General features: G+C 43.2%; 1 protein-coding gene across 3 annotated transcripts in view; it reads left to right on the forward strand.

Annotated features, from left to right (window-relative positions):
* The window catches only part of CTTNBP2 (cortactin binding protein 2), a 151,419-nt gene that overhangs the window by 113,973 nt on the left and 15,854 nt on the right, over positions 1–21,592 (forward strand). For all 3 annotated transcript variants that reach the window (XM_081800202.1, XM_081800201.1, XM_081800203.1), the window contains 4 exons: positions 8,509–8,595; positions 8,676–8,775; positions 19,505–19,657; positions 19,792–19,979. In XM_081800202.1, coding sequence (XP_081656328.1) covers positions 8,509–8,595; positions 8,676–8,775; positions 19,505–19,657; positions 19,792–19,979 — 528 coding nt within the window. The remainder of the gene's footprint in view (positions 1–8,508; positions 8,596–8,675; positions 8,776–19,504; positions 19,658–19,791; positions 19,980–21,592) is intronic.

The raw sequence follows: 21,592 nt of genomic DNA on the forward strand, positions 1-21,592 counted from the left end.
CAGATCTGAGATTCAACAGTCTTGCACAATTCACAGCGCTTACCAGAGCACATACCCTCCCCAGTGTCTATCACCCAGTCACCCCATCCCTCCCACCCCACCCCCCACTCCAACAACACTCAGTTTGTTTCCTGCGATTAAGAATTCCTCATATCAGTGAGATCATATGATACATGTCTTTCTCTGTTTGACTTATTTCCTGAGCACTACTTTAAAATGTAGGACTTGAATCCCCTAGGACATGATTCTTGAGATTCCAGTGCCTGGTAGCCATCCACCGCAATATGTGGTACGCTAACCATCAAGAATCACGACTAGGAAATTCCACCTGCTCTTCATAGCGTCCCAGAATAAATTTGCTGTGTTCCCATAAAAATAATGTTGTAAATGATGACGGTTATGAATCTAAGGCCACAGATCTCAACTCCGTTAGCAGGTGGCTAGCCGGTTCTAGCCTGACCTCTTTTGTGCATGGAGGAGTAAATGTGGGTAAGGTCCTAGCAGAAGGAGGAAGCCAGTTCCCTGGTGTGATGAAGAGTGGCTCCAACACCAGTGAATCTTTTGGCTTCCATGGCAATTATGGAAGAAGATTCTGGGCAGCGGGGCAAGAGTCAGCCCAGAGGAGGTCTGGAGCAGGAAGAGTTGATGAGTGTTAGAGGTTGGTGACAAGGCAACAGTTAGATCCAAAGTTATGTCTTATGGTTGTTTGGTTTTTTGTTTTTTGGGTTTTGTTTTTTTTTTTAAATAACTACAATACCAAATTCGTATGTCTGTGCTGCTAAAAGAGGGCCTATCTTTATGTGAAGTTAGTAACCAAGACCCATCTTTGCTTTTAAAGTTTCAGGAAGCTAATTCTTAAAAACCTATGGTGTGTCTCTCTCTACGAACTGTAATTTCTCTTAAATTCCCATTATTCTTTTATACCTATTCTGTAAAGAGGGTCCTCAGCCTATGGCTAAAACCCTCTCTCTCTACCATGAAGGACTCTAGATTTTTGGAGCCCCAATGCTGGATGTACCAGTATTGTCTGGGAGGGGGGCGGATTTTATATGAATCAATTGACAGTAACTGTGTTGCTTGTGGCTCTAAAGCCCTACATAAATTCTTTAAAATCAGTGTCAGAAGAGGTCAGAATGAAAGTCCTAGCTATAAAGCCATGATACTTTACGGCCATCTCAGCTTTATTGGCTCAGTAAAAGCCTTTCATTTTTTATTCTTTTTTGAGTTCAGCATCTTAGCAGGACCAGGCCTAAAACCGTCTCTCCACAGTAGAAGCTTTCCCTCAGGCTCTGACAAGTGAAACTCGGAACAGAAGTTGAGGTTTATTGCTTTAAAATAATGCCACAAGTCTGAAAACACATCACAGGTGCCCCGTTGACCACTGCGGAGACAGCAGCCGCTCTGGTGCACGCCGTTTTGCAGGAAAACGCTGTGGAGGGGAAAACAATCAAGGGATGGATGGGCCTTTGTTGAGGGCATTGTTTCCATTTAATCCATAATTCATTTGCGTCACAAAGCACTAATTGACGTGTGATAAGAACTTCCTGAATGGGCTGTGCAGACGCAGGAATAAAAGGGATTGGTACCGATTGTGATAATAAGGCCAGTGTCCCTTTAGTAACAAGAAGCAAAAATGTGCCCCTGGAAACGGGCACTTAGGAGTAATTGTGGTGACTCTAATTCACCTTTCGGCAGTTGAGTTTGGTTTTCTTAAAGAGCAGATCATCTCCTTTCAAAACAATTAAAATATTTACCTTCTGGCCCCCCCCCCCTGCCAAAAATCTGGTCTGCCTGCCTCTCTTCCTGTCTATCTTGAGAGCCCTCTGCTGGCAGCGGGAAGCATGTGTATTTATAATACCTAAGATCTTGCTGTTTGGAGAAATGTAATTTTTAGCTAGAGCAGTTAAATGTGTTTTCCTTGCATAGCTTTGCATGTTTGCACCAGTCTCAGAGCAGCGGGCTCCTGGTAATTATTTTGTTGTTCAGATCTTAAATGGTAACCAACACAACTAAACCATTTGATGAAATAGAACAAAATACCACTAACAAAAAATTGATAATATCTGAAATGAGGAAAAACCTAATGGAATGCATGTATTAGAATGTATGAATGATCTGGAAGTCTGTACATTTGTTTTTCCATTTATTTCCTTATTTATATTTTACCTTATTACAGAGAGGATATTAGACTATTTGAAGACAAAATGCTTACTGCTAGTGAATGGCCTTTTCATGGAGATTTCAAGTAGAATGTTCCCTGTCTGTATTTTGTAAGAACCTACAATCTGAGAACAAATGAGGTGTTGAAACTGAAGACAGCTTATCTATGAAATCTGGTCTCTTGCTGTTACGTGATTTCAAAATCAATCTTGAGACGGTGTAGGCAGTTTGACAAGGAGGGCTGTAATGAATAGAGCACTCTTGTTTTCAGAAGTGAGACAAGATTAAATAGCAATCCTAGTTGGAAATCTCAGGGGTAGAATATTCGTAAATCTTGAAAATCTGTATCCTGTTTCACTGGTATGAAACAATCCATTCCTTGTGAGAGAATTTCTACCCAGTAAGTCATGGCAGTTTGGGATTAATTTGAAGAGTACAAACTTCTGGTTTAAAAGTGCACTTGGCTTGCGGTACCCAATTTCCCACTAAAGTGCTTTTGAAAAGTGGCAAAACTTCACAGTAACAGAGGAAAATAGAACTGAGGTCTTCCTTTAGCAAGAATCTGGAAAAACTTTCCAGTACCTTAAGTGTAAGAGAGTGTTAAACCGGGGCACCTGGGTGGCTCAGTCGTTAAGCGTCTGCCTTCGGCTCAGGTGATGATCCCAGGGTCCTGGGATCGAGCCCCACATCAGGCTCCCTGCTCGGCGGGAAGCCTGCTTCTCCCTCTCCCACTCCCCCTGCTTGTGTTCCCTCTCTCACTGTGTTTGTTTCTGTCAAATAAATAAATAAATAAATAAATAAATAAATAAATAAATATAAATAAAAGAGAGTGTTAAACCCACTTATTGGAGGCCTACTTGAAATTAGGTGGGAAAACACTTTTATTATTTTTCTCCTACCATCTTACTAATGATTCAAAAAAGCGAGGTTGATACCACTTAGAAAATTGGGTGAATATCCTTACTGCGTAGTCTCTGCTTTTGGCAGCATCGTGACCTTCTCCTCCATCTCCTGTCAAGATGGGTCCTTCTACATTCATTCAGAGATGAAAGCTAGAAATACCTGAGCAGGAAGTTGGTGGGCAGGTGCTGGTGAGGCTGCTCTCTCTGGGGAGTGGATTATGTAAGCACCTTCAGCAGGATGGATGCTGGAGCGCGGTGCTTCCTGGGACTGCAGTGTATCTCACGCATTTGTCTGCCATGGTGGACAGCCCAGGGTCAGCCCACAGCAGCCATGGCCCAGTCCTGGAGTGCAACTCACAAGTATAGACAGCAGCCCACCATCCAGCTGTGACCTAGGCAGGATTCAGCTGAAAAATGAGTGGAAAGCGACTGAAGCCAATGACCATCTATACATCCTGCTTTACTGCAGATTCTGTGGTTTCGCAGAACATAAATACTAATAACAAGTTAACGACATTATGCCTGTGGAAGAGCACTGCAGAACAGAATGGAGTTATCGTTCTGAAAACTCAGAATGACAACACCTTAAAATTATGAGATAGAAAGGAAAAGAATTTAGAAAATTATGTCCTTTCTCTAGAGAATGCAAGATCAACTGTGAAAGCAGGGCAAGAAAGCCATGGTAGAGAGAGGCCAAGTTAAAGCAAAAGTGTTGGCAAGGAGGTGGGTGAGGTAAGGAACTCTAAGAAGAACTGAAAATGCAGTGACATCATTACACTTGTACTTGAAACAGTAAAGAGCGGAAGGGAGACGGTGACGATTCTATTCAGTGCTGTGAAAGACTAACTTAAGGAGCTCTCCCCGAACTAGAAGCAAAGGACAAGAGGTATGATAACGATGAGGAGACGGATACACTCTCTGAGGACATAGAGGGAACTTAAGCATTACTGGTCTTCCCTCAAAATAAAGAGAAATAGAAGAGGAGAAATTACCAAAACCATAATGAAAGAAAACATTTCTAAACCAAAAAAAGGTCTGACTGTGGATTGAAAGAATTTACCATGTTCCATTTAAGATTGGGAGAAAGAGGTCACAACCAGACAAATCTGGGTAACTTTTTAAAATTGTAAGTACAGTCCCTGTCCCAGTCTTTTTTTTTTTTTAAAGATTTTATTTATTTATTTGAGAGAGAGAATGAGAGACAGAGAGCATGATAGGGAGGAGGGTCAGAGGGAGAAGCAGACTCCCTGCCGAGCAGGGAGCCGGATGCAGGACTCGATCCTGTGACTCCAGGATCATGACCTGAGCCGAAGGCAGTCGCCTAACCAACTGAGCCACCCAGGCGCCCTCCCTGTCCCAGTCTTAGTCCTTGTTGGCCCTTCTACCATTGCTTGTCTCACAGACCCCCAAAACCATAGAAGACAGCCCAGGCCAGCTACTGCTGACTTCATCCTGTGGCTTTGAGATGCTGATGTTCCTTGGGCAGCTGTAGCTACTGTCCTGTTTCTTTCAGGTATATCATTCTCCCTGATGCTGCCCTAGCCCCAAGGGGAATCCAGCTGTTTCCTTTTGTAGTGAAGGCTTAGCAGTGGTGGAATAATACTTGTATTGAGAGAAAATCACTGGTGGCTAGCAGGCATGCTGTCTTTCAGAACCTAAAACCCGGTCCCAAGTCCCGCATTAGTGGTCCCCTTCAAGGACCACTTCCCTTTTTAGCTCATGGTCTCACACCCAGTGGTCAAGCATGGTTTTCCTCCACTTTCCAGGAGTTAACTCCAAGCATGTCTTGGTCTCTTTGGAGGCTGGAGCTCAAGCCCTAAAGGCCCCAGGTAAGGTTCCCTCTTCCTTCCATGCCACCAGCTTTCCCTCAGGCCTTCCTGTCACATCCCAGGATTGGCTTCTTTCCTGTAATGACGGACCGGTGGCCTGTTCTTCACTAGGTCTACCCCAGCCACCTTCAAGGATGTGGCCTGCCCCTGGGATCTCAAAGGGACAAGCTCATCAGAGCACAGGAGAGCAACACAGAGGTCCTTAAACATGAACAGACTCTTTCATGTGTAACATTCCTCGAAGTCTGGGGGACTCAAGCTTGACACGTGAGCTGAGCTACATTACCCGTACTGGTTAGGGTGCCGCTTCACCTGTTCAGATCTCTACTGTAAGATCTTTCCAAGAAGAAAGCTGCTCCCAGGCATGTAGGCTGGGAGTGGGAGCTCAGCCCTGGGATGACAGAGGTGGAGGGCGTGACTCCCCTCCACGTCTCACTCCACACATCACACTGTCTTTGCCCCATGCAGATGGCCACTGGCTTTCCATTCAGGGCGTGCAGCATCTCTACCTGTTCTCAGGCAAGGTACTCTCACACGGGAGGGGAAAAGGTGTAAAAAAAAAAAAAAAAAAAAAAAAAATCCTATAGGCATCCAGGCAGATTTTTACAGAGTAAAAGTGATCAATCTCTACCCAGGTTTCTTTGAAACAGAATTCCAGAATGGCACAATATATGTAGGTAGTTGACCCAGTAATCTTGCAGTCATGAAGATGTCTTTTATATAAGAAGTCAAAGATATTCTGATATGCAACAGCTGTAAAAAGATTACACTCCTATAGCCCTCTAAAAAAATACACACATAAACATACACACACAAACTACACAAAGAAAAAGCTGAAGGAAGCAAAATATTTTTTTTCTTTGAAGATTTTATTTAAATTCAAGGTACTTAATATATAGTGTACTATTGGTTTCAGGAGTAGAATTTAGTGATTCATCACTTACACAGAACACCCAGTGCTCATCATAATGGGTGCCCTCCTTAATGCCCATTGTTCATTTCACCCATCTCTCCATCCACCTCCCCTCCAGCAACATCCAGTTTATTCTCTCTAGTTAAGAGTCTCTTATGGTTTGCCTCCCTCTCTGTTTTTATCTTATTTTTCTTTTCCCTTCCCCTATGCTTATCTGTTTTGTTTCTTAAATTCCACATATGAGTGAAATCATACAGTATTTGTCTTTCTCTGACTGACTTATTTCACTTAGCATAATACACTGCAGTTCTACCCACATCATTGCAAATGGCAAGATTTCGTTCTTTTTGATGGCTGAGTAATATTCCATAGTATAAATATCCCACATCTTCTTTATCCATTCATCAGTCGATGGACATTTGGGCTCTTTCCATATGCCCTTTGAATCAGTGCATGTGCCCCTTTGAATCAGTATTTTTGTATCCTTTGGTCAAATACCCAGTAGTGCAGTTGGATCATAGGGTAGTTTTATTAACTTTTTGAGGAGCCTGCATACTATTTTCCAGAGTGGCTGCACCAGTTTGCACATCCACCAACAATGTAAGAGGGTTCCCCTTTCTTCACATCACCAACATCCATTGCTTCCTGAGTTGTTAATTTTAGCCATTCTAACTGATGTGAGGTGGTATCTCATCATGGTTTTGATTTGTATTTCCCTGATGATGAGTGATGTTGAGCATTTTTTCATGCATGTCTGTTCATGTCTAATGCCCATTTCTTAGCTGGATTATTTTTTTGGGGGGTGTTGATTTTGATAAGTTCTTTATAGATTTTGGATACTAGCCCTCTATCCAATATGTCATTTGCAAATATCTTCTCCCAATTCATAGGTTGCCTTTTAGTTTTGTTGTTTCCTTTGCTGTGCAGAAGATTTTTTATCTGGAAGAAGTCCCAGTATTTCATTTTTGCTTTTGTTTCCCTTGCCTCCAGAGACACGTCTAGTAAGAAGCTGTTACGGTCAGTGTCAAAGAGGTTGCTGCCTGTGTTCTCCTCTAGGATCTTGATGGTTTCCTGTCTCACGTTTAGGTCTTTAATCCATTTTGAGTCTATTTTTGTGTACGGTATAAGAAAGTGGTCCAGTTTCATTCTTCTGCATATCGCTGTCCAATTTTCCCAACACCATTTGTTGAAGAGACAGTCTTTTTTCCATTGGATAGTCTTTCCTGCTTTGTCAAAGATGAGTTGACCATAGAGTTGAGGGTCCATTTCTGGGTTCTCTAGTCTGTTCCATTCATCTATGTGTCTGTTTTTGTGCCAGTACCATACTGTCTTGATGACTACAGCTTTGTAATAGGGCTTGAAGTCCAGAATTGTAATGCCTCCAGCTTTGTTTTTCCTTTTCAGTATTACTTTGGCTCTTCAGGGTCTTTTCGGGTTCCATAAAAATTTTAGAATTGTTGTTCTAGCTCTGAAAAATGCTGGTGTTATTTTGATAAAGATTGCATTGAATGTGTAGATTGCTTTGGGTAGTATAGATATTTTAACAATATTTTTCTTCCAATCCATGAGCATGGAATGTTTTTCCATTTCTTTGGATCATCTTCAATTTCTTTCCTAAGTGTTCTCTGTTTTCAGAGTACAGATCTTTTACCTCTTTGGTTAGGTTTAGGTATCTTACCGTTTTTGGTGCAGTTGTACATGGGATTGATTCCTTGATTTCTCTTTCTGCTTTGTTATTGGTGTATAGAAATGCCACAGATTTTTGTACGTTGATTTTATATACTGCAACTTTGTTGAATTCATGTATCAATTCTAGCAATTTTTTGGTGGAGTCTTTCAGGTTTTCTCTATATAGTATCATGTCATCTGTAAAGAGTGGAAGTTTGATTTCTTCCTTCCCAATTTGGATACCTTTTATTTCTTTTTGTTGTCTGATTGCTGAGGCTAGGAAGGGAAGCATAAATCTATTTACAGAGGTTGCTTCTCGGTGCGGACACTATCAGTGGTTTGTATTCTGCTTCTTTATGTTTTGTTGTGTTTTCCAGAATATGTTGAAATTACTGTAATTCAGGTATCACTCAGAAGGAAAATAAACTTTGGGGAAATTCAAACTAGAGAGCATCTGCAAGAGATAATAAAGAAAAACATTTGCAAGGGACAAAATATGCTAGGAACCATGTTCCCAGCCAGCGAACTGAACTTCACTGTGGAAGATACAGGGAAGAAAGAGTATGCTTCTTCTTCTTCTTTTTTTTTTTTTTTTAAGATTTTTATTTATTTGGGAGAGAGATAGAACACAAATGGGGTGGGGGCAAAGGGAGAAGCAGACTCCCTGCTGAGCGGGGAGCCCAATGCAGGACTTGATCCCAGGACCTTGAGATCATGAGCTGAGTCGAAGGCAGATGCTTAACCGACTGAGCCACCCAGGCGCCCTAAAGAATATGCTTCTTAATCCAATGTCAGCTCCTCCTATAAATAAATAATATATAAAATACTATATAAGTATATAAATACTATATCTGCCAATATTTCATATTAAAATGAAAGACTTCAAGTGCCCAGTGAATACAGTTAATCCTGAAAATACTAGTGTTTTCAAAGTCTGAGAACAATCAGAAAGAGAATCTCCTACTTGGGTACCACATTTTTTTTTTTTCCTCTTCTTCACATTTTCACCTAAGATTTCCTCTTGGTTTATTAATAGGTCGAGCAGTACCATAATGTCATTTTCCATGGCCCAGAAGGAAGCTTGCAAGACTACATAGCACATCAGCTTGCACTCTGCATGAAGGTATCTATTACTTGTGTACCCTTTCCTTTTCTCTGAAAATTTGAAAGCATGTAGAACTGATCACTGATTTCTTACCACAGCACAGACAGATGGCTGCAGGATTCACCTGTGAAATAGTGAGAGCCGAAGTGGATGCTGGTTTCTCCAAGGAACAGCTAGTAGATCTGTTCATCAGTAGTGGTAAGGCCATTCCAGCAAACTGAATTGTCGTAACTAAAGGACATGATCTTCAGTGATGCCACTGAAAGGAAATAAGCTTCTTTCGGGGGGGTAAATTTAAGGTGACTTTTCAGTTATTCAACAGCCTTGGGATGAAAATGGGAACCTAGATGAACACTTGTAAAAAAAATATATATATTTCTTGTATGTCATTGCATTTATTGCTCATCCTATGTTTTCTTCTTTTTTCCCCCCGTCTTTTGTTTGTAAATCATTATCTGTTGTGAGCATACTATATAACTGGCCCCAGAGGTATACTAAGGGAGGAGGTGTGGGGAGCCACCCACCCTCGCGGGACTAAGTATTCTATCACTGATGCTGTTTAGAATTGCATGGTGGTAATAAAGAGTAGATAGATTTTTAGTAAATTAATCATAAATTCTCTACAACCAAAGCACCCCTTCTTGAAGCACCTGAGTTAAACTTCGTCCACCTAACCCTTGGCATGTCACGGGCTGGCGCTCGGCTAAACACATTGCACACATTAATGAGCTCACTTAATCTCCACTACAGCCCTGTGCAGGTGGGTGTCATGTCTGTTTCCAACGTGAGGAAGCTGGTACAGGGAGGTTCAGTATCTTGCCACAACTACAGAGTGGCAGAACCAGGATTAAATATGTTTATTAATATAGCTTTATCATGAATTTTCTCTTAGGCTCCCAAGGTTACCATACCAAGCTTTACCACAGGGGGCATCAGCATACCCTGCATACCCCAGCATGACTACCAGCTCCCACATACAACCGAAATGGACCAGACTCCAGCCTCCGAGGGCCCAAAGCCACACAGACCCCTGGGGAGAGGGTGCAAGGGGGCGCAGTTGCAAGATCAGGGATAGATGAGCTGAAACACAAATTCAAATCTTTGTGGAGGTGTTTCTCATTTTTGGGGCCACGATCAAGGGAGATGCCATGTAGCTAGGTCAGCCTTAGAAGAAGGAAGTCGAGAAATATAGTTAAGAGGCAGGCTTGGGGAGGGACTGAGGGCTCCACGGACCTAGACCCACATTTTAAGGACAGGAAAATCCCACCGGAATCGGAATGTTACTGTGGTGCGCGGGTCAGTCTGTTCAGAAACTAGTGGCAGTTAGCTGCAGAAAGCAGTTTTCTCTGCAGCTTTTACTAATGATCACTAACATTGATTAAGCTCTGACTCTGGTAGGCCCTATCGTAAACACCCTGACTTATAAACATGAAAACATTTGAAGCAGGAGTTTGGGGGACCCTGACCAAAGAACCCCCAGCAAGAACACAGCCAAGCAGGACTCAGACTGCTACCAAGCCCGCCCCTCACCGCTGCCAGCCACAGCTCCTTAGGAACTCTCCTGTGCCAACACTTGTCTTCTCCGCACCCCCCCACCCCGGCTCTTACAACAGAAGCCCGCTACATTTTTTCCAACTTTCAGTTTTGTTTCATCTTAAAGTAAGAAGCTGAAATATTTTGTTCTCACCCTGTCAGAGCAGATAGCAATTATAGACTGAATTCTGCTCTCTGCCCTAAGCTTAAGAGAGCTGAGAAAATGAGCAGTGAATCAGGTCATAAAGGATGCAGAGGTGACCAGCATAGCATTTCTAAATCTATGGGGGCGGGGCAGCATCTTAAGAGTTCCTCTTCCTATTTCCCAATTTGGTGAGTGGCACAAATCTCTCAGCCTCTCCCACTTGAAACTCCGGTCTTGTCAGCAGGCTTGACGACCTGAATGTCCACAGTGCCAACAGACCACAGTAAAGGGTGAAGTGGGGAGCGGGGAGGCCTGTCTCCATCTACGGGAGGGCAGTAGTTCTCAGCTGCGGCAGCTAGTTGCTGATGGCAGTGTAGATCCAGTGTCAGGTGCTCTTGTGACTTTTAAGAAGTCAGAAATCCCAGGGCGCCTGGGTGGCTCAGTCGTTGAGCATCTGCCTTTGCCTCGGATCATGATCCCAGAGTCCTGGGATGGAGCCCCAAGTCAAGCTCCCTTCTCAGCAGGCAGCCTGCTTCCCTCTCCCTCTCCCACTCCCCCTGCTTGTGTTCCCTCTCTAGCTGTCTCTCTCTCTCTGCCAAATAAATAAAACCTTTAAAAAAAAAAAAAAAAGAAACCCCTTTTTATGTGAAAATGTGGGATTTTCTTCTTTCAGTGTTGTCAGATATTTCCATTTTTAAAGCCATATGAGGACCAGATAGCACTCCCAGATCCTCTCATTCATGGACCCCTTGTCTTTGTCCCATATAGTCCATAGGCACGTCCTGCCAGATGGATCCCAGCATGCCTTTTTCATCCATCCCATTGGTACCATCCTACCTTATGCCCCCTTCCCTACATCTCATCTACTTCCCTATAAATGGCTGCTCGTCTACTGCTTCTCCTGCTCTAACATCCTTCACAGGTAGTCAGACCCTTAGTTAAAAGCTGTCTGATTCCTGCCCCACACATCCCTCTATCACCCACTGAACTAAATCAGTGCCATGCAAGGCCTTCCATTCAAGGACATTAATCCACCTGATTGGCTTATCTGACCCTTTATTTTTTAAACTGAGATTTATTGAGATATACTATTGTATGAGTTTAAGGTGTACAGCATGTTGATTTGATATACTTCCATATTGTAAAATAACTACTGTAACATTAGCTAGTACCTCTATTCACACAATTAAAATATCTTTGGTGGTGAGAACATTTATGATCTACTTTCTTAGTAACTTTCAAGTATGTAATACAATGTTGCTAACTGTAGTCACCCTGCAGTACATAAGATCCCCAGAACTTACTCATCTTATAACTGAAATTGTGTATCCTTTGATATCTCCCCATTTCCTTCACCCATGCCCCAAGTCACTGCCAACCACCATTTTACTCTGTTTGCATAGGCTTGGCTTTTTTACATTCCACATATAAGTGATGTCATACAGTATTTGTCTTTCTCTGTCTGACTTAATTCTCTTAGTGTAATGCCCTCAAGGTGCACTGTGTTGTTGAAAATGGCAAGATTTTCTTCTTTCTCACTGAGTGAAGAATAATCCATTCTGTATATATACCACATTTTCTTTATCCATTCATCTGTTGACGGACACTTAGGTTCTTTCCATATATTGGCTATTGTGAATAATGAAGCAGTGAATATGGGAGTGCAGATTACTCTTGGAGATCCTGATTTCATTTCCTTTGGCTATAGACCCAGAAGTGGGATTGCTGGACCATGTGATACTTTGAATTTTTTGAGGAACCTCCATACTATTTTCCATAGTATGGAAATGCACCAAATTACGTTCCCACCATCAGTGCTCAAGGGTTCCCTTTCCTCCACAACCTTGCCAGAACTTATCTATTGCCTTTCTGATGATAGCCATTCTGACTGGTGTGAGGTGATACCTCATTGTGGTTTTGTTGTACATTTCCCTGATCATTAGTGATGTAATGTATCTTTTCATGGACTTGTTGGCCATTCGTATGTCTACTTTAGAATGTCTGACCCTTTTAAAATAGATGTCTGTGCTCCAACAGAATATGCGATTTCTTCTTTACGTGTCCTTTGCTTTTCTACTCTCTGAGTCTTCATTCATGCTGCAGCTCTCATTGAGAATGAGAGAGTAAATACACAACCTCCCCCCTACACACATACACTGTGACTACCAACATGGCCAGTGCTTTGCAAAATATTATGTTGTACAGTACTGAATAAAACAGACATGGTTTTTGCCCTTTTGGAAACTACAGAAAAAGCCCCTGTTAAAATGCTCTAAGGACACCTCAAATGAAGGCTTCTCTGATCCCTCCAGACAGGGCTTCTCCCTCTAGTGAACATCAGTAGATTTTGTTTATAACTGTGTTCCACCTAAATATAGGTCAAGGCGGTGAGGGTATTATTTGAGCTTTGGCCTTGGCCCACACACACATGGTGAGCTCCTTGAAGGCTAGTACTGTACCTTATTCTTCTATTTTGCCTGGTACACTGATAGCTAATAATTATTGGCTGATGAGTGGGTGAATCTCCTGATAGAAGAAGTAGCACAGGCAAAGACAAAGGGAATGCTAGTCATACGTCATCTTCACGTGTCTGCAAGTGGAAGAGCCCGCTTAGAGTGGATGTAGGAAGAGGTAAGATGAGAGAGCGCAAAAGTTGGTAGTGAAGTAGGTGATGATAGGGCATAAAGATAGACTGATTTGGAGTTTAAAAATGAAGTTTTTGAACAGAATGAAGCCAAAAAATAATCTCCATTTTAACCACCCTCATATGTAGAAGTGGTGTATCACCTTTAAATGGGACAAGGTATTATTCTCTATTCAGCTCAGTAACTTATAATTATCAAATATCTTTTTTCTCTTTTTAATAACAAAAGTAAGATACAAATGCAGGTTTGTCTGCTAAGGCCTTTTTTAAAAAAAATATTTATTTAGAGAGAGCATGAACGAGGGGGAGGGGCAGAGGGAGAGGGAAAAGCAGATCCTTGGCTGAGCAGGGAGCCCGATGCGGGGCTCGATCCCAGGACCCCAGGACCTTAAGGCAGACGCTTAACCGACTGAGCCACCCAGGTGCCCCTCATCTGCTAAGACCTTGAATGCAGTGGCCTGAGGTAGGCACTTGAGCGTTGCCATACATTCCTCAGTTTGCCTGGTCCTCTGGGCCATGTCAACCCTGAGTTCTGCTGAATCTGGTCCCTGAATCTCGTCTCCGCCTCCCACATTCTTCCCCCCCTCCACCTGTTGTTTCTTGCTCAGGGACTGTGGAGGTCTCATTTCTGACCCTTCTTTTTTTTTTTTTTTTTAAAGATTTTATTTATTTGACGGAGAGAGACACAGCGAGAGAGGGAACACAAGCAGGGGGAGCGGGAGAGGGAGAAGCAGGCCTCCCGCCGAGCAGGGAGCCCGATGCGGGGCTCGATCCCGGGACCGTGGGACCATGACCTGAGCCAAAGGCAGACTCAACGACTGAGCCACCCAGGCGCCCTGACCCTTTTTATTTCCTCTGGTCAGCCCCTCACAGGGATCATTCTACAACACAGAGCTGCTCTTATCATTTCCCTGCTGTTCTGCTCGAGTGGCTGCAGGACAAACACATTCTCTGAACAGGTGTGGAGGAGCTTATGGTCTGGCCCCCGATCTTCCCTTGCTGCTATCCATCCTCATCTCCTAAAACTCTGTGCATTATGCCCATCATTTCCTCTCTAGGATCCGCTGCTCTCGACTGGTGCCCAGTGGAGGGATCACAGAGAGAGTGCACGTTAGGCAGAGTAGATGGGGACCCAGGGTTTTGAGCAGGGCAGGGTAATGTCGTGTGAGCCGAAGGGAAGGCGGCATTGATGGGTGTGCTGTCACTTCTTTTGTAGTGCAGAAAGCACACAACAGGGAACGTTCTTTTGGTCAAGAGTGGTGGGAAAGGGCAGAGAGTAGAGGAGGCAGAAGTCTGGATGAGGGAGAAGGTGTTCCTAGGCTCTCCCACTGCGGTTTTTAGAATGATGAGGGAATAGGAGTTATCTGTCGGTTTTTCTCTTGCATTTGTTTTTACTAAGAAATTAAATTGATCCAACTATATTACGGTAAGTGAGGAATACACTGATTTGTAAGGAATACATTTATTCCTGACTTTTAAGCTTATTTTCTCTACAGGAAGAGACTTAAATGACTTGGATGAGGCTGGGTTAGGATGTTGAACTTTAATCTTCCACTGTGCACAGCACATATATTACCTTATTGGCTCCTCTCTCTGACTGCAGATGAAAGCCAGCAAAGAGAGTCACAGAGAATGAATAAAAGAAATACATGAGCAAACTATAAGAAGGAAGAGTAGCAGATGTATTTTAAATAATTGGATTTAAGAGGCACCTGGGTGATGCAGTCGGTTAAACATCTGATTCTTGATTTTGGCTCAGGTCATGATCTCAAAGGTTGTGAGATGGAGCCCTGCATTGGGCTCTGCGCCCTGCTTAAGATTCTCTTTCTCCCTCTCCTTCCTGCCCCTACCCCCTGCTTGCACTCTCTATTGCTCTCTCTCTCTCTCTCAAAAAAAAAAAAAAAAAAAGAATCTAAAACTTATATGGAGATTAAAATAAAATGGTTCCGGGCGCCTGGGTGGCTCAGTTGGTTAAGCGACTGCCTTCGGCTCAGGTCATGATCCTGGAGTCCCAGGATTGAGTCCCGCATCGGGCTCCCTGCTCAGCAGGGAGTCTGCTTCTCCCTCTGACCCTCCCCCCTCTCATGTGCTCTCTCTCTCCTCTCATCCTCTCTCTCAAATAAATAAATAAAAAAATCTTTAAAAAAAAATAAATAAATAAAATAAAATGGTTCCATGAAGAAAAGAATGTAGAACAGAAGAACACATTTAAAAGAAAAAAAGACCTAGCACTGATGTGACCAAGGGTTATTTTGTGTTTATTTTAAAATAATGCCTTCCAAAAAAAAATGAAATTAAGAAAAATAACATCTTCCTTTTCATATTGCCTTTCGTGAGAGAGAGTCACAGCATATGGCTCTGTTTGGTAAAAAGGGTGTGAATGTGTATTAGAATTGGATCAAATTTTGCCTCAGTGTAAGTAAGGTATGTTGTTAAATCAGCAAGACAGATACTTTTTAAAATTACATGTGACAGTAAGTAGTAAAAAAAAAATTTTTTTTAACACCAGATTGGTATTTTAAAGTAACACTTTGAATTCTTGAGAGAACTTTCCTTTTTGGAAGTAATAAAGATAGAATTACCATAATAATAGGAGAATATGGTCATTGGAGTCCACATAACTTTGTTCACCTCCTTGGACCCTGCATTACTTGAGGCTCTTGGAAGGTTTGTCCCTTGCTTCTCATCTGGACTCAGAGCATTATCCCTGCAGAGCCTTGTTTTAGTGGACTGTGAAAGACAGGCTGTTTTCCGTTCTAAGGGGGAGATTATGGACTTGTCACTTTAGACACAAAGGAGTTTGGATTTAACTATAAATGTAATAGGTTAATTAGTTTTAACCCAACAAGTGTTGCTCTAGAACTGACTCTCCAGAACTTTTAATACAAGGGCATACAGAACTGGACTGTAGCCCCGAGCCTTGCCACGAAATATCTGATTAGGATCACCAATCTGCAGGAGAGGAGTGGGGCTGACACAGCCTATGAAGTTGGAAGAAGAAAGGACAAAAAGAGTAGAATCATTTCAGAAATAGAGCTTTGCAGTAGCATAAGGCAAGGGAATCTAAATGGCTGACTTTCTGGCAACAGGTTAAAAGAAATCTTCAGCTATAGCATGGGGTGGGTGGCCTCCTTTCATCTCTGTGGAACCTGATTGGAGTCTGGCTAATCCTTCAAACTGGAAACTTCCTGCTCCTGGGGTTGGTTAGACCTGAAACTCTGCTCTACAATCTGAAGGAGACACATGCTCTTTTGCAAATAAAATTTACCTTTGAACCAATCTATTTAAAGATGTTGAACTTAAGTAGTTAGAGAAGTCGGTGTGATTGAAAAAATAAGGTAATGAGACTAGCAGTGTTGAAGACAAAGCTTTTTATCAGAGAAACCCAGTCTCTTTGACCCTGGGTCAGTCCGTCATGGGACACCAGGATAAACTAAGATGAGGTGGAACCCCAACCCCTTTTTGTCTAGGGCACAGGTTGTCCATTTAATGGGCGATTACTTGATTAGCCATACAGCCCCTGCTTGTGGACCCAAGAGAATGTTAAGCAGTTTCCAAAAGCTCTGCGGCCCTTCTGTGAACGCGTTCATTTTATCTCCAGCCTGAATTCTCCCTGGCTGCTCCCATGCTCGGGTCTCACCACCTGCTGGACATCTCCCGACAGGATGCCTCCTCAAATCCACGAGACCTGACCCATCACCCCCACCCACGCCCCACGTGTGCTCTTGCTCACGAGTGCTCTGCCTCCCTGAACTGCACAGCCTCTTCTCCAGTGGGAACGCCAGAGCTGTCTCTGACATTTCCTCTCTGCACCTCTCTCAAGTCAGTCAGCCCCTCAGCCCTGCTGACTCCATCTCAGACAGCTTTGTTTGGTACCTTGGCCCTGGACGAGGCTCCCGTTACCTCTTGGACTCACCTCAGCAATCAGAGCCTCTAAGTGTGTTTCCCGTTTCTTTCCTCTCGAGGCCATCTTTGCACCAGAGTGAGATTTCAATGCGGGAATCCAATCCTGTTTATCCCCCGCCTTAGAGACTGCCAGGGCTTCCTAGAGCTGGTGGTTTCTCCCTCCCAACACGACATTCTAGATCTTCCACTTGTCATTTGTGGCCTCGTTCTGAGGCTGCATATCATCAAGTCTCACCCCAGACTGCATGCAAAATGCCAATGGCCCAGCCCAGACCAGTGAAGTCAGAACATCTGGGGATGGATCCCAGGGGATGGTTCCCTGCAGCCTGGCTGGGGGGGGGGTGGGGGGGGGCGGGAGGAGGACATGCCAGAACTGTGGCTGCTTGATTGCATTCCACTGATGTGACTCCATCCCAGGCTTTCAGCCAGCCCCGACTGGAGGTGTGTCTCAGCTTTGAGCTCACCATCCTTCACTCTTGAAGCTATTCTGACCTTGACCTGATGCCTTAGTCCCTTGAAGGACTGAGGCCTGCCCAGCCTCCATTCTCTGCCAATGCCATCTCTTACAACTGGAAGGCCTTCTCCTGACCTGTCTACCTATCAAGATGCTGTTCCTTGAAACAGGTACATTTTAAAATGCCACATCCCCTAGGTAGAATCGGTCCCCTCTGGTATGCCACAGCACTTAGCATAGGCATACAGCAAGGGGGCAACGGATGAACAGTTGTTGAAATGCAGATACATGTTCCTATAGAGAGATTCTGGCTGCACGCGGCAGCTTCAGGTCCTTCGGAGCCAGCCGTACCCTCAACACAAATCCAGGAAAAACTGGAGACCGTTAGTCCTTGGTTATAGGAAAGCAGATACATGTACTATTCAACCTGCTCTGGTTTTTATCACCAGGTAGAAAAGGTTTGTTTATCGCTGTTGTTTTAATGAACTATAGATGTATCATACTTCCACAAGGCATGTATTTCTGAAAGAAATGGGCTGGGCCATTGGCATTTGAATGCTGAGCAGCACAGATTTTTAGCACTTTTTACTGAATCGCTGTGTTGAAGGGGATTGGGCACACAGCAGACAGTAGTGTTAACAGCCCCCACAAAACGACGAGATTGAAAGGTGGCTGTTACTGTCTCTGGCTTTCTAGTTGTAAAGCTTCACAGTGTGCAGAAAAGCTATTTCAGTCTCAGAAGAGATTCATTTACAAAATGTTCAAGGAGTTCTTTTGAAAGTGAAAATGCATTTGTCTAGACTAACAAGGGGGACTAGATTGTAATCTATTATGAATATTTGTGAAAGTGAAATACTTGATAAAATACTCTCAAGTATTTTAAATTGATCTCCTTTTCTCAAGGTTAATTTGGCTAAGACTGAGGCATCTTAGAATCTTAAAAAGTGATTTTAATTTTTGATTAATTCACTGGTATGCAGGAAGTAGTATATACGTTTTAACTACAGTATTAACATTTGAGCGCTTAGTAGGTGCTAAGCACTGTTTCAAGTACATTCTGTCTGTGGACTTACTCGTTTCCTACATATTATCATAATCTTCCATTTACTTTCCATCTTTCGTTTTGGGTCGGTATGCAGTTTAGTGCCCCCTTCTTCAGTAGGAGGTCCACGAAGGCAAGATTCAGAAGTCCTGGGGCACCCGGGTGGCTCTGTCAATTAAGGGTCCGACTCCTGATTTCGGCTCAGGTCATGATCTCAGGGTCCTGGGATGGAGGCCCGCGTTGGGCTCCGTGCCCAGCATGGAGTCTGCCTGAGGATTCTCTCTCCCTCTCTCTCGGCCCCTCTCCCCACTTCCTGTGGGCATAGGCATGCACACACCTGCTCTCTCTCTCGCAAATAAATAAATCTTAAAAAGAAAAATCACGACAACAGTCATGAAACCCTAGTCAAACCACTTTAACCTCTGTGAGGTCTGTAAAATGAAAGGATGGATCAGCTTCTTTCTCTGAGGTCCTTATCTCCATAATTTTATGAATATTTCACAAATGTGTAATTTAAAGGTCATTTAAGCATTTCTGACCTTTTGTATTATGAAATATACCTCCGTAAAATACATACTACCTGTATTTATAGATTAATGAATAATGCTAAATAAAATAACCATTTAGGTACCACCAGGCCAAGAAATAGATTATATCCGCCTTCCAGAATGTGGCCTTGTGCCCCATCCCCGTTCACAAACTTTTCCTTCTAGAGGTAACCATTAGTCCATCTTCTGTGATAACCATTTCTTTGCTTTTCTTTATCATTTTACTGCCTTTAAATCTCTTTACTATCTTTACTCCCTTAAATAGTACTGCCCGTGTTTGAACTTTACCTGGTGAAACCATATTATATATATCCTTTTGTGATTTGCTTCTTGCTATATTGTTTTGACAGTCCTGCATGTTGATGCTTGTTGTCGTTTGTTCACTGTCCTCTCCCGTCTATGGATCCATTCTGCTGTCAGTGGGAATTGGGGTTGGTCCTAACTGGGATCTGTTGTGAATCTAGTGGTGGATCATTGTGTACACTTCCAACTGTATTAAACAATGCCAAACTCGAGTCCTCCTCCGTCAGCAATTAAAGAGCATTCTGATTATGTCACATCTTCGCTAACACTTTCTATCTTCAGACTTTGATTTTTAACCAGTTCATAGGGGTTTTTGTAAAAGCTTTAATCACTGTTTTGTTTCTGACCACAGCTTTTCTCATCCCCGTGAAACAGTCTCCCGTGAACAAGAAAGTCATTATCATCTTAGAGAATTTGGAAAAATCTTCATTGTCTGAGTTACTGGGGGACTTTCTGGCACCTTTGGAAAACCGCAGCACCGAAAGCCCCTGGACTTTGCAAAAAGGTAAAGAGAGTGGCAAGAGCCTGCCCAGAGTAGGAGTTGTCCTTCATGTCCCTCTTTCTTAGGCTCGTTGGACTTCGCGTTTGTCTGTTCGTACGGCGTGTTGAGGTTGGGCCGTTGCTTTTGGTTTGTTTTAGGAAATGGACCATCTGAATGTTACTACTTTCACGAGAACTGCTTTCTGATGGGAACCGTTACCAAGGCCTGCCTCCAGGGCGCCGACTTGCTGGTGCAGCAGCATTTCCGCTGGGTTCAGCTGCGGTGGGACAGCGAGCCCATGCAGGGACTGCTGCGGAGGTTCTTACAGAGGAAAGCAGTCAGTAAGGTAACGAAGGCAGCCTCTTGCCAGGGGGAGGGGCGGGAGCGTCAGGGGGCCCCCGGGCTGGAGTTCTACCACTTGCTGACCGTGCAGCCTCGCACAAGGGCAACTTTTAGATAACCCAGAGTTAAAGAAGATGACGCATATAAAACCTGCAACAGTTTCTGGACTATGTTAAGTATTAAAAAAGAAAGAAAGAAAAGCAAATAGGTTTTACTCCTGTAATTAACTGTTCTTGACGAGGAGTCTCTCCAGGTTCTAAATGCTATAGAAAGCTATCTCAGGAAACTAAACACTCGTTTCAGGAATGGCTACTGCTTTCTCAGGGCCTTCAAAACCTTATCCATCCACTCAAGCTGGTTTTAACGTATGACTGACACTGCTCCAGAGTAAATATTAAAAATTCACATGGAAGATTAAAGTTCCCTAGCTTTTGACACGTTTTCAAGCGTGATTATAACTCCTGGCAATTATTGTGGAATAAAATATTCTGTATCCTCCCAAACAACAAAATTAGTGCTGACCAAACCTCGTACACTGCTATTTAATTAATATTCTTAAGGCAAGCTAGGATCTGAGTGTCGAGATTGACTGGAAACATTAGAGCTTGAGTTAGTTAAGACTTCGTCCCTTAATCCAGCACTACAGGCCACATTTGGAGGGGGCAGTATCTTCTATCACCATATTTTAAGCTGTAAATAACACAACCCCCACTAGGCTACCTACTTCACAAAAAGGCATTTTTTTCCTCACATAACCAGTGTCTCGTGGTAGGTGTTGCTGACGTCTGTTCACTGCCGTGATGTCAGGTCCTGGGTCTATAGGGGAAGTCTCCTGAGCTCCCCTCAAGATTGCAGGATGTCAGCAGGGCCTCAGGCACCACACCCACACCCAGGCATGTCAAAGGGGGGAACCTGGATGCCACTACAGGGGAAAGAGAGCTTAGGCCTTCTCAATCTCCTTATCAGGGAGGAAAACATCTTTTTCTGAAACGTCCAGAAACAGAAGACTTTTCCTGTTTCATTAATCAGAACTGGTTTTGTGCCCACCCTATTGCCCCAGATCGTGGCTAGACTTACCTTCCCAAGACGGAAGCTCTCCCCCAAGTACTTGAACAAAATTCTTTGTGCGTGCGTTTGTGGGTGGGGGATCAGGGGAGGAGAGTGGGGAGAAATATAGAGTGGGAATGGTTTTGGTAATTCAGTAAACTATGCTTGCCACTAGTGCTGGGAGTTAGTATCTGAAATTCCTAATTTAATCAGAGAAATCATCTATCTCAAGCTCTGTTAAAATCCACTGGCTGGTAATAAATACATGCTTTTGACCAAAGCTAGGCCATCATATCATGTCCACCAGTAGGAAGAAAAGTAAGGTAAGGACAGTCATAGGTGTGTAGCTTTGCAAATTACTGATGCTTCCATTAATGTTATCATTAATATTTAAATTTCTTTGCCAAAAAGAATTCACATAAATAATCACAAAAGATACTAGTTTTTTTCCTTAAAAACTTTTTTTTTTTTTAAAAGGGCAGTTTTAGGTTACATTAAAAATGAGAGGAAGGTACCCAGATTTCCCACATACCCCCTGCTTCCATACATGCCTAGTGTCTAGCACTCACC

Source organism: Leptonychotes weddellii, chromosome 12, assembly GCF_054177405.1.
Source record: "Leptonychotes weddellii isolate Sample4059 chromosome 12, ASM5417740v2, whole genome shotgun sequence".
Classification (NCBI taxonomy): Eukaryota; Metazoa; Chordata; class Mammalia; order Carnivora; family Phocidae; genus Leptonychotes; species Leptonychotes weddellii.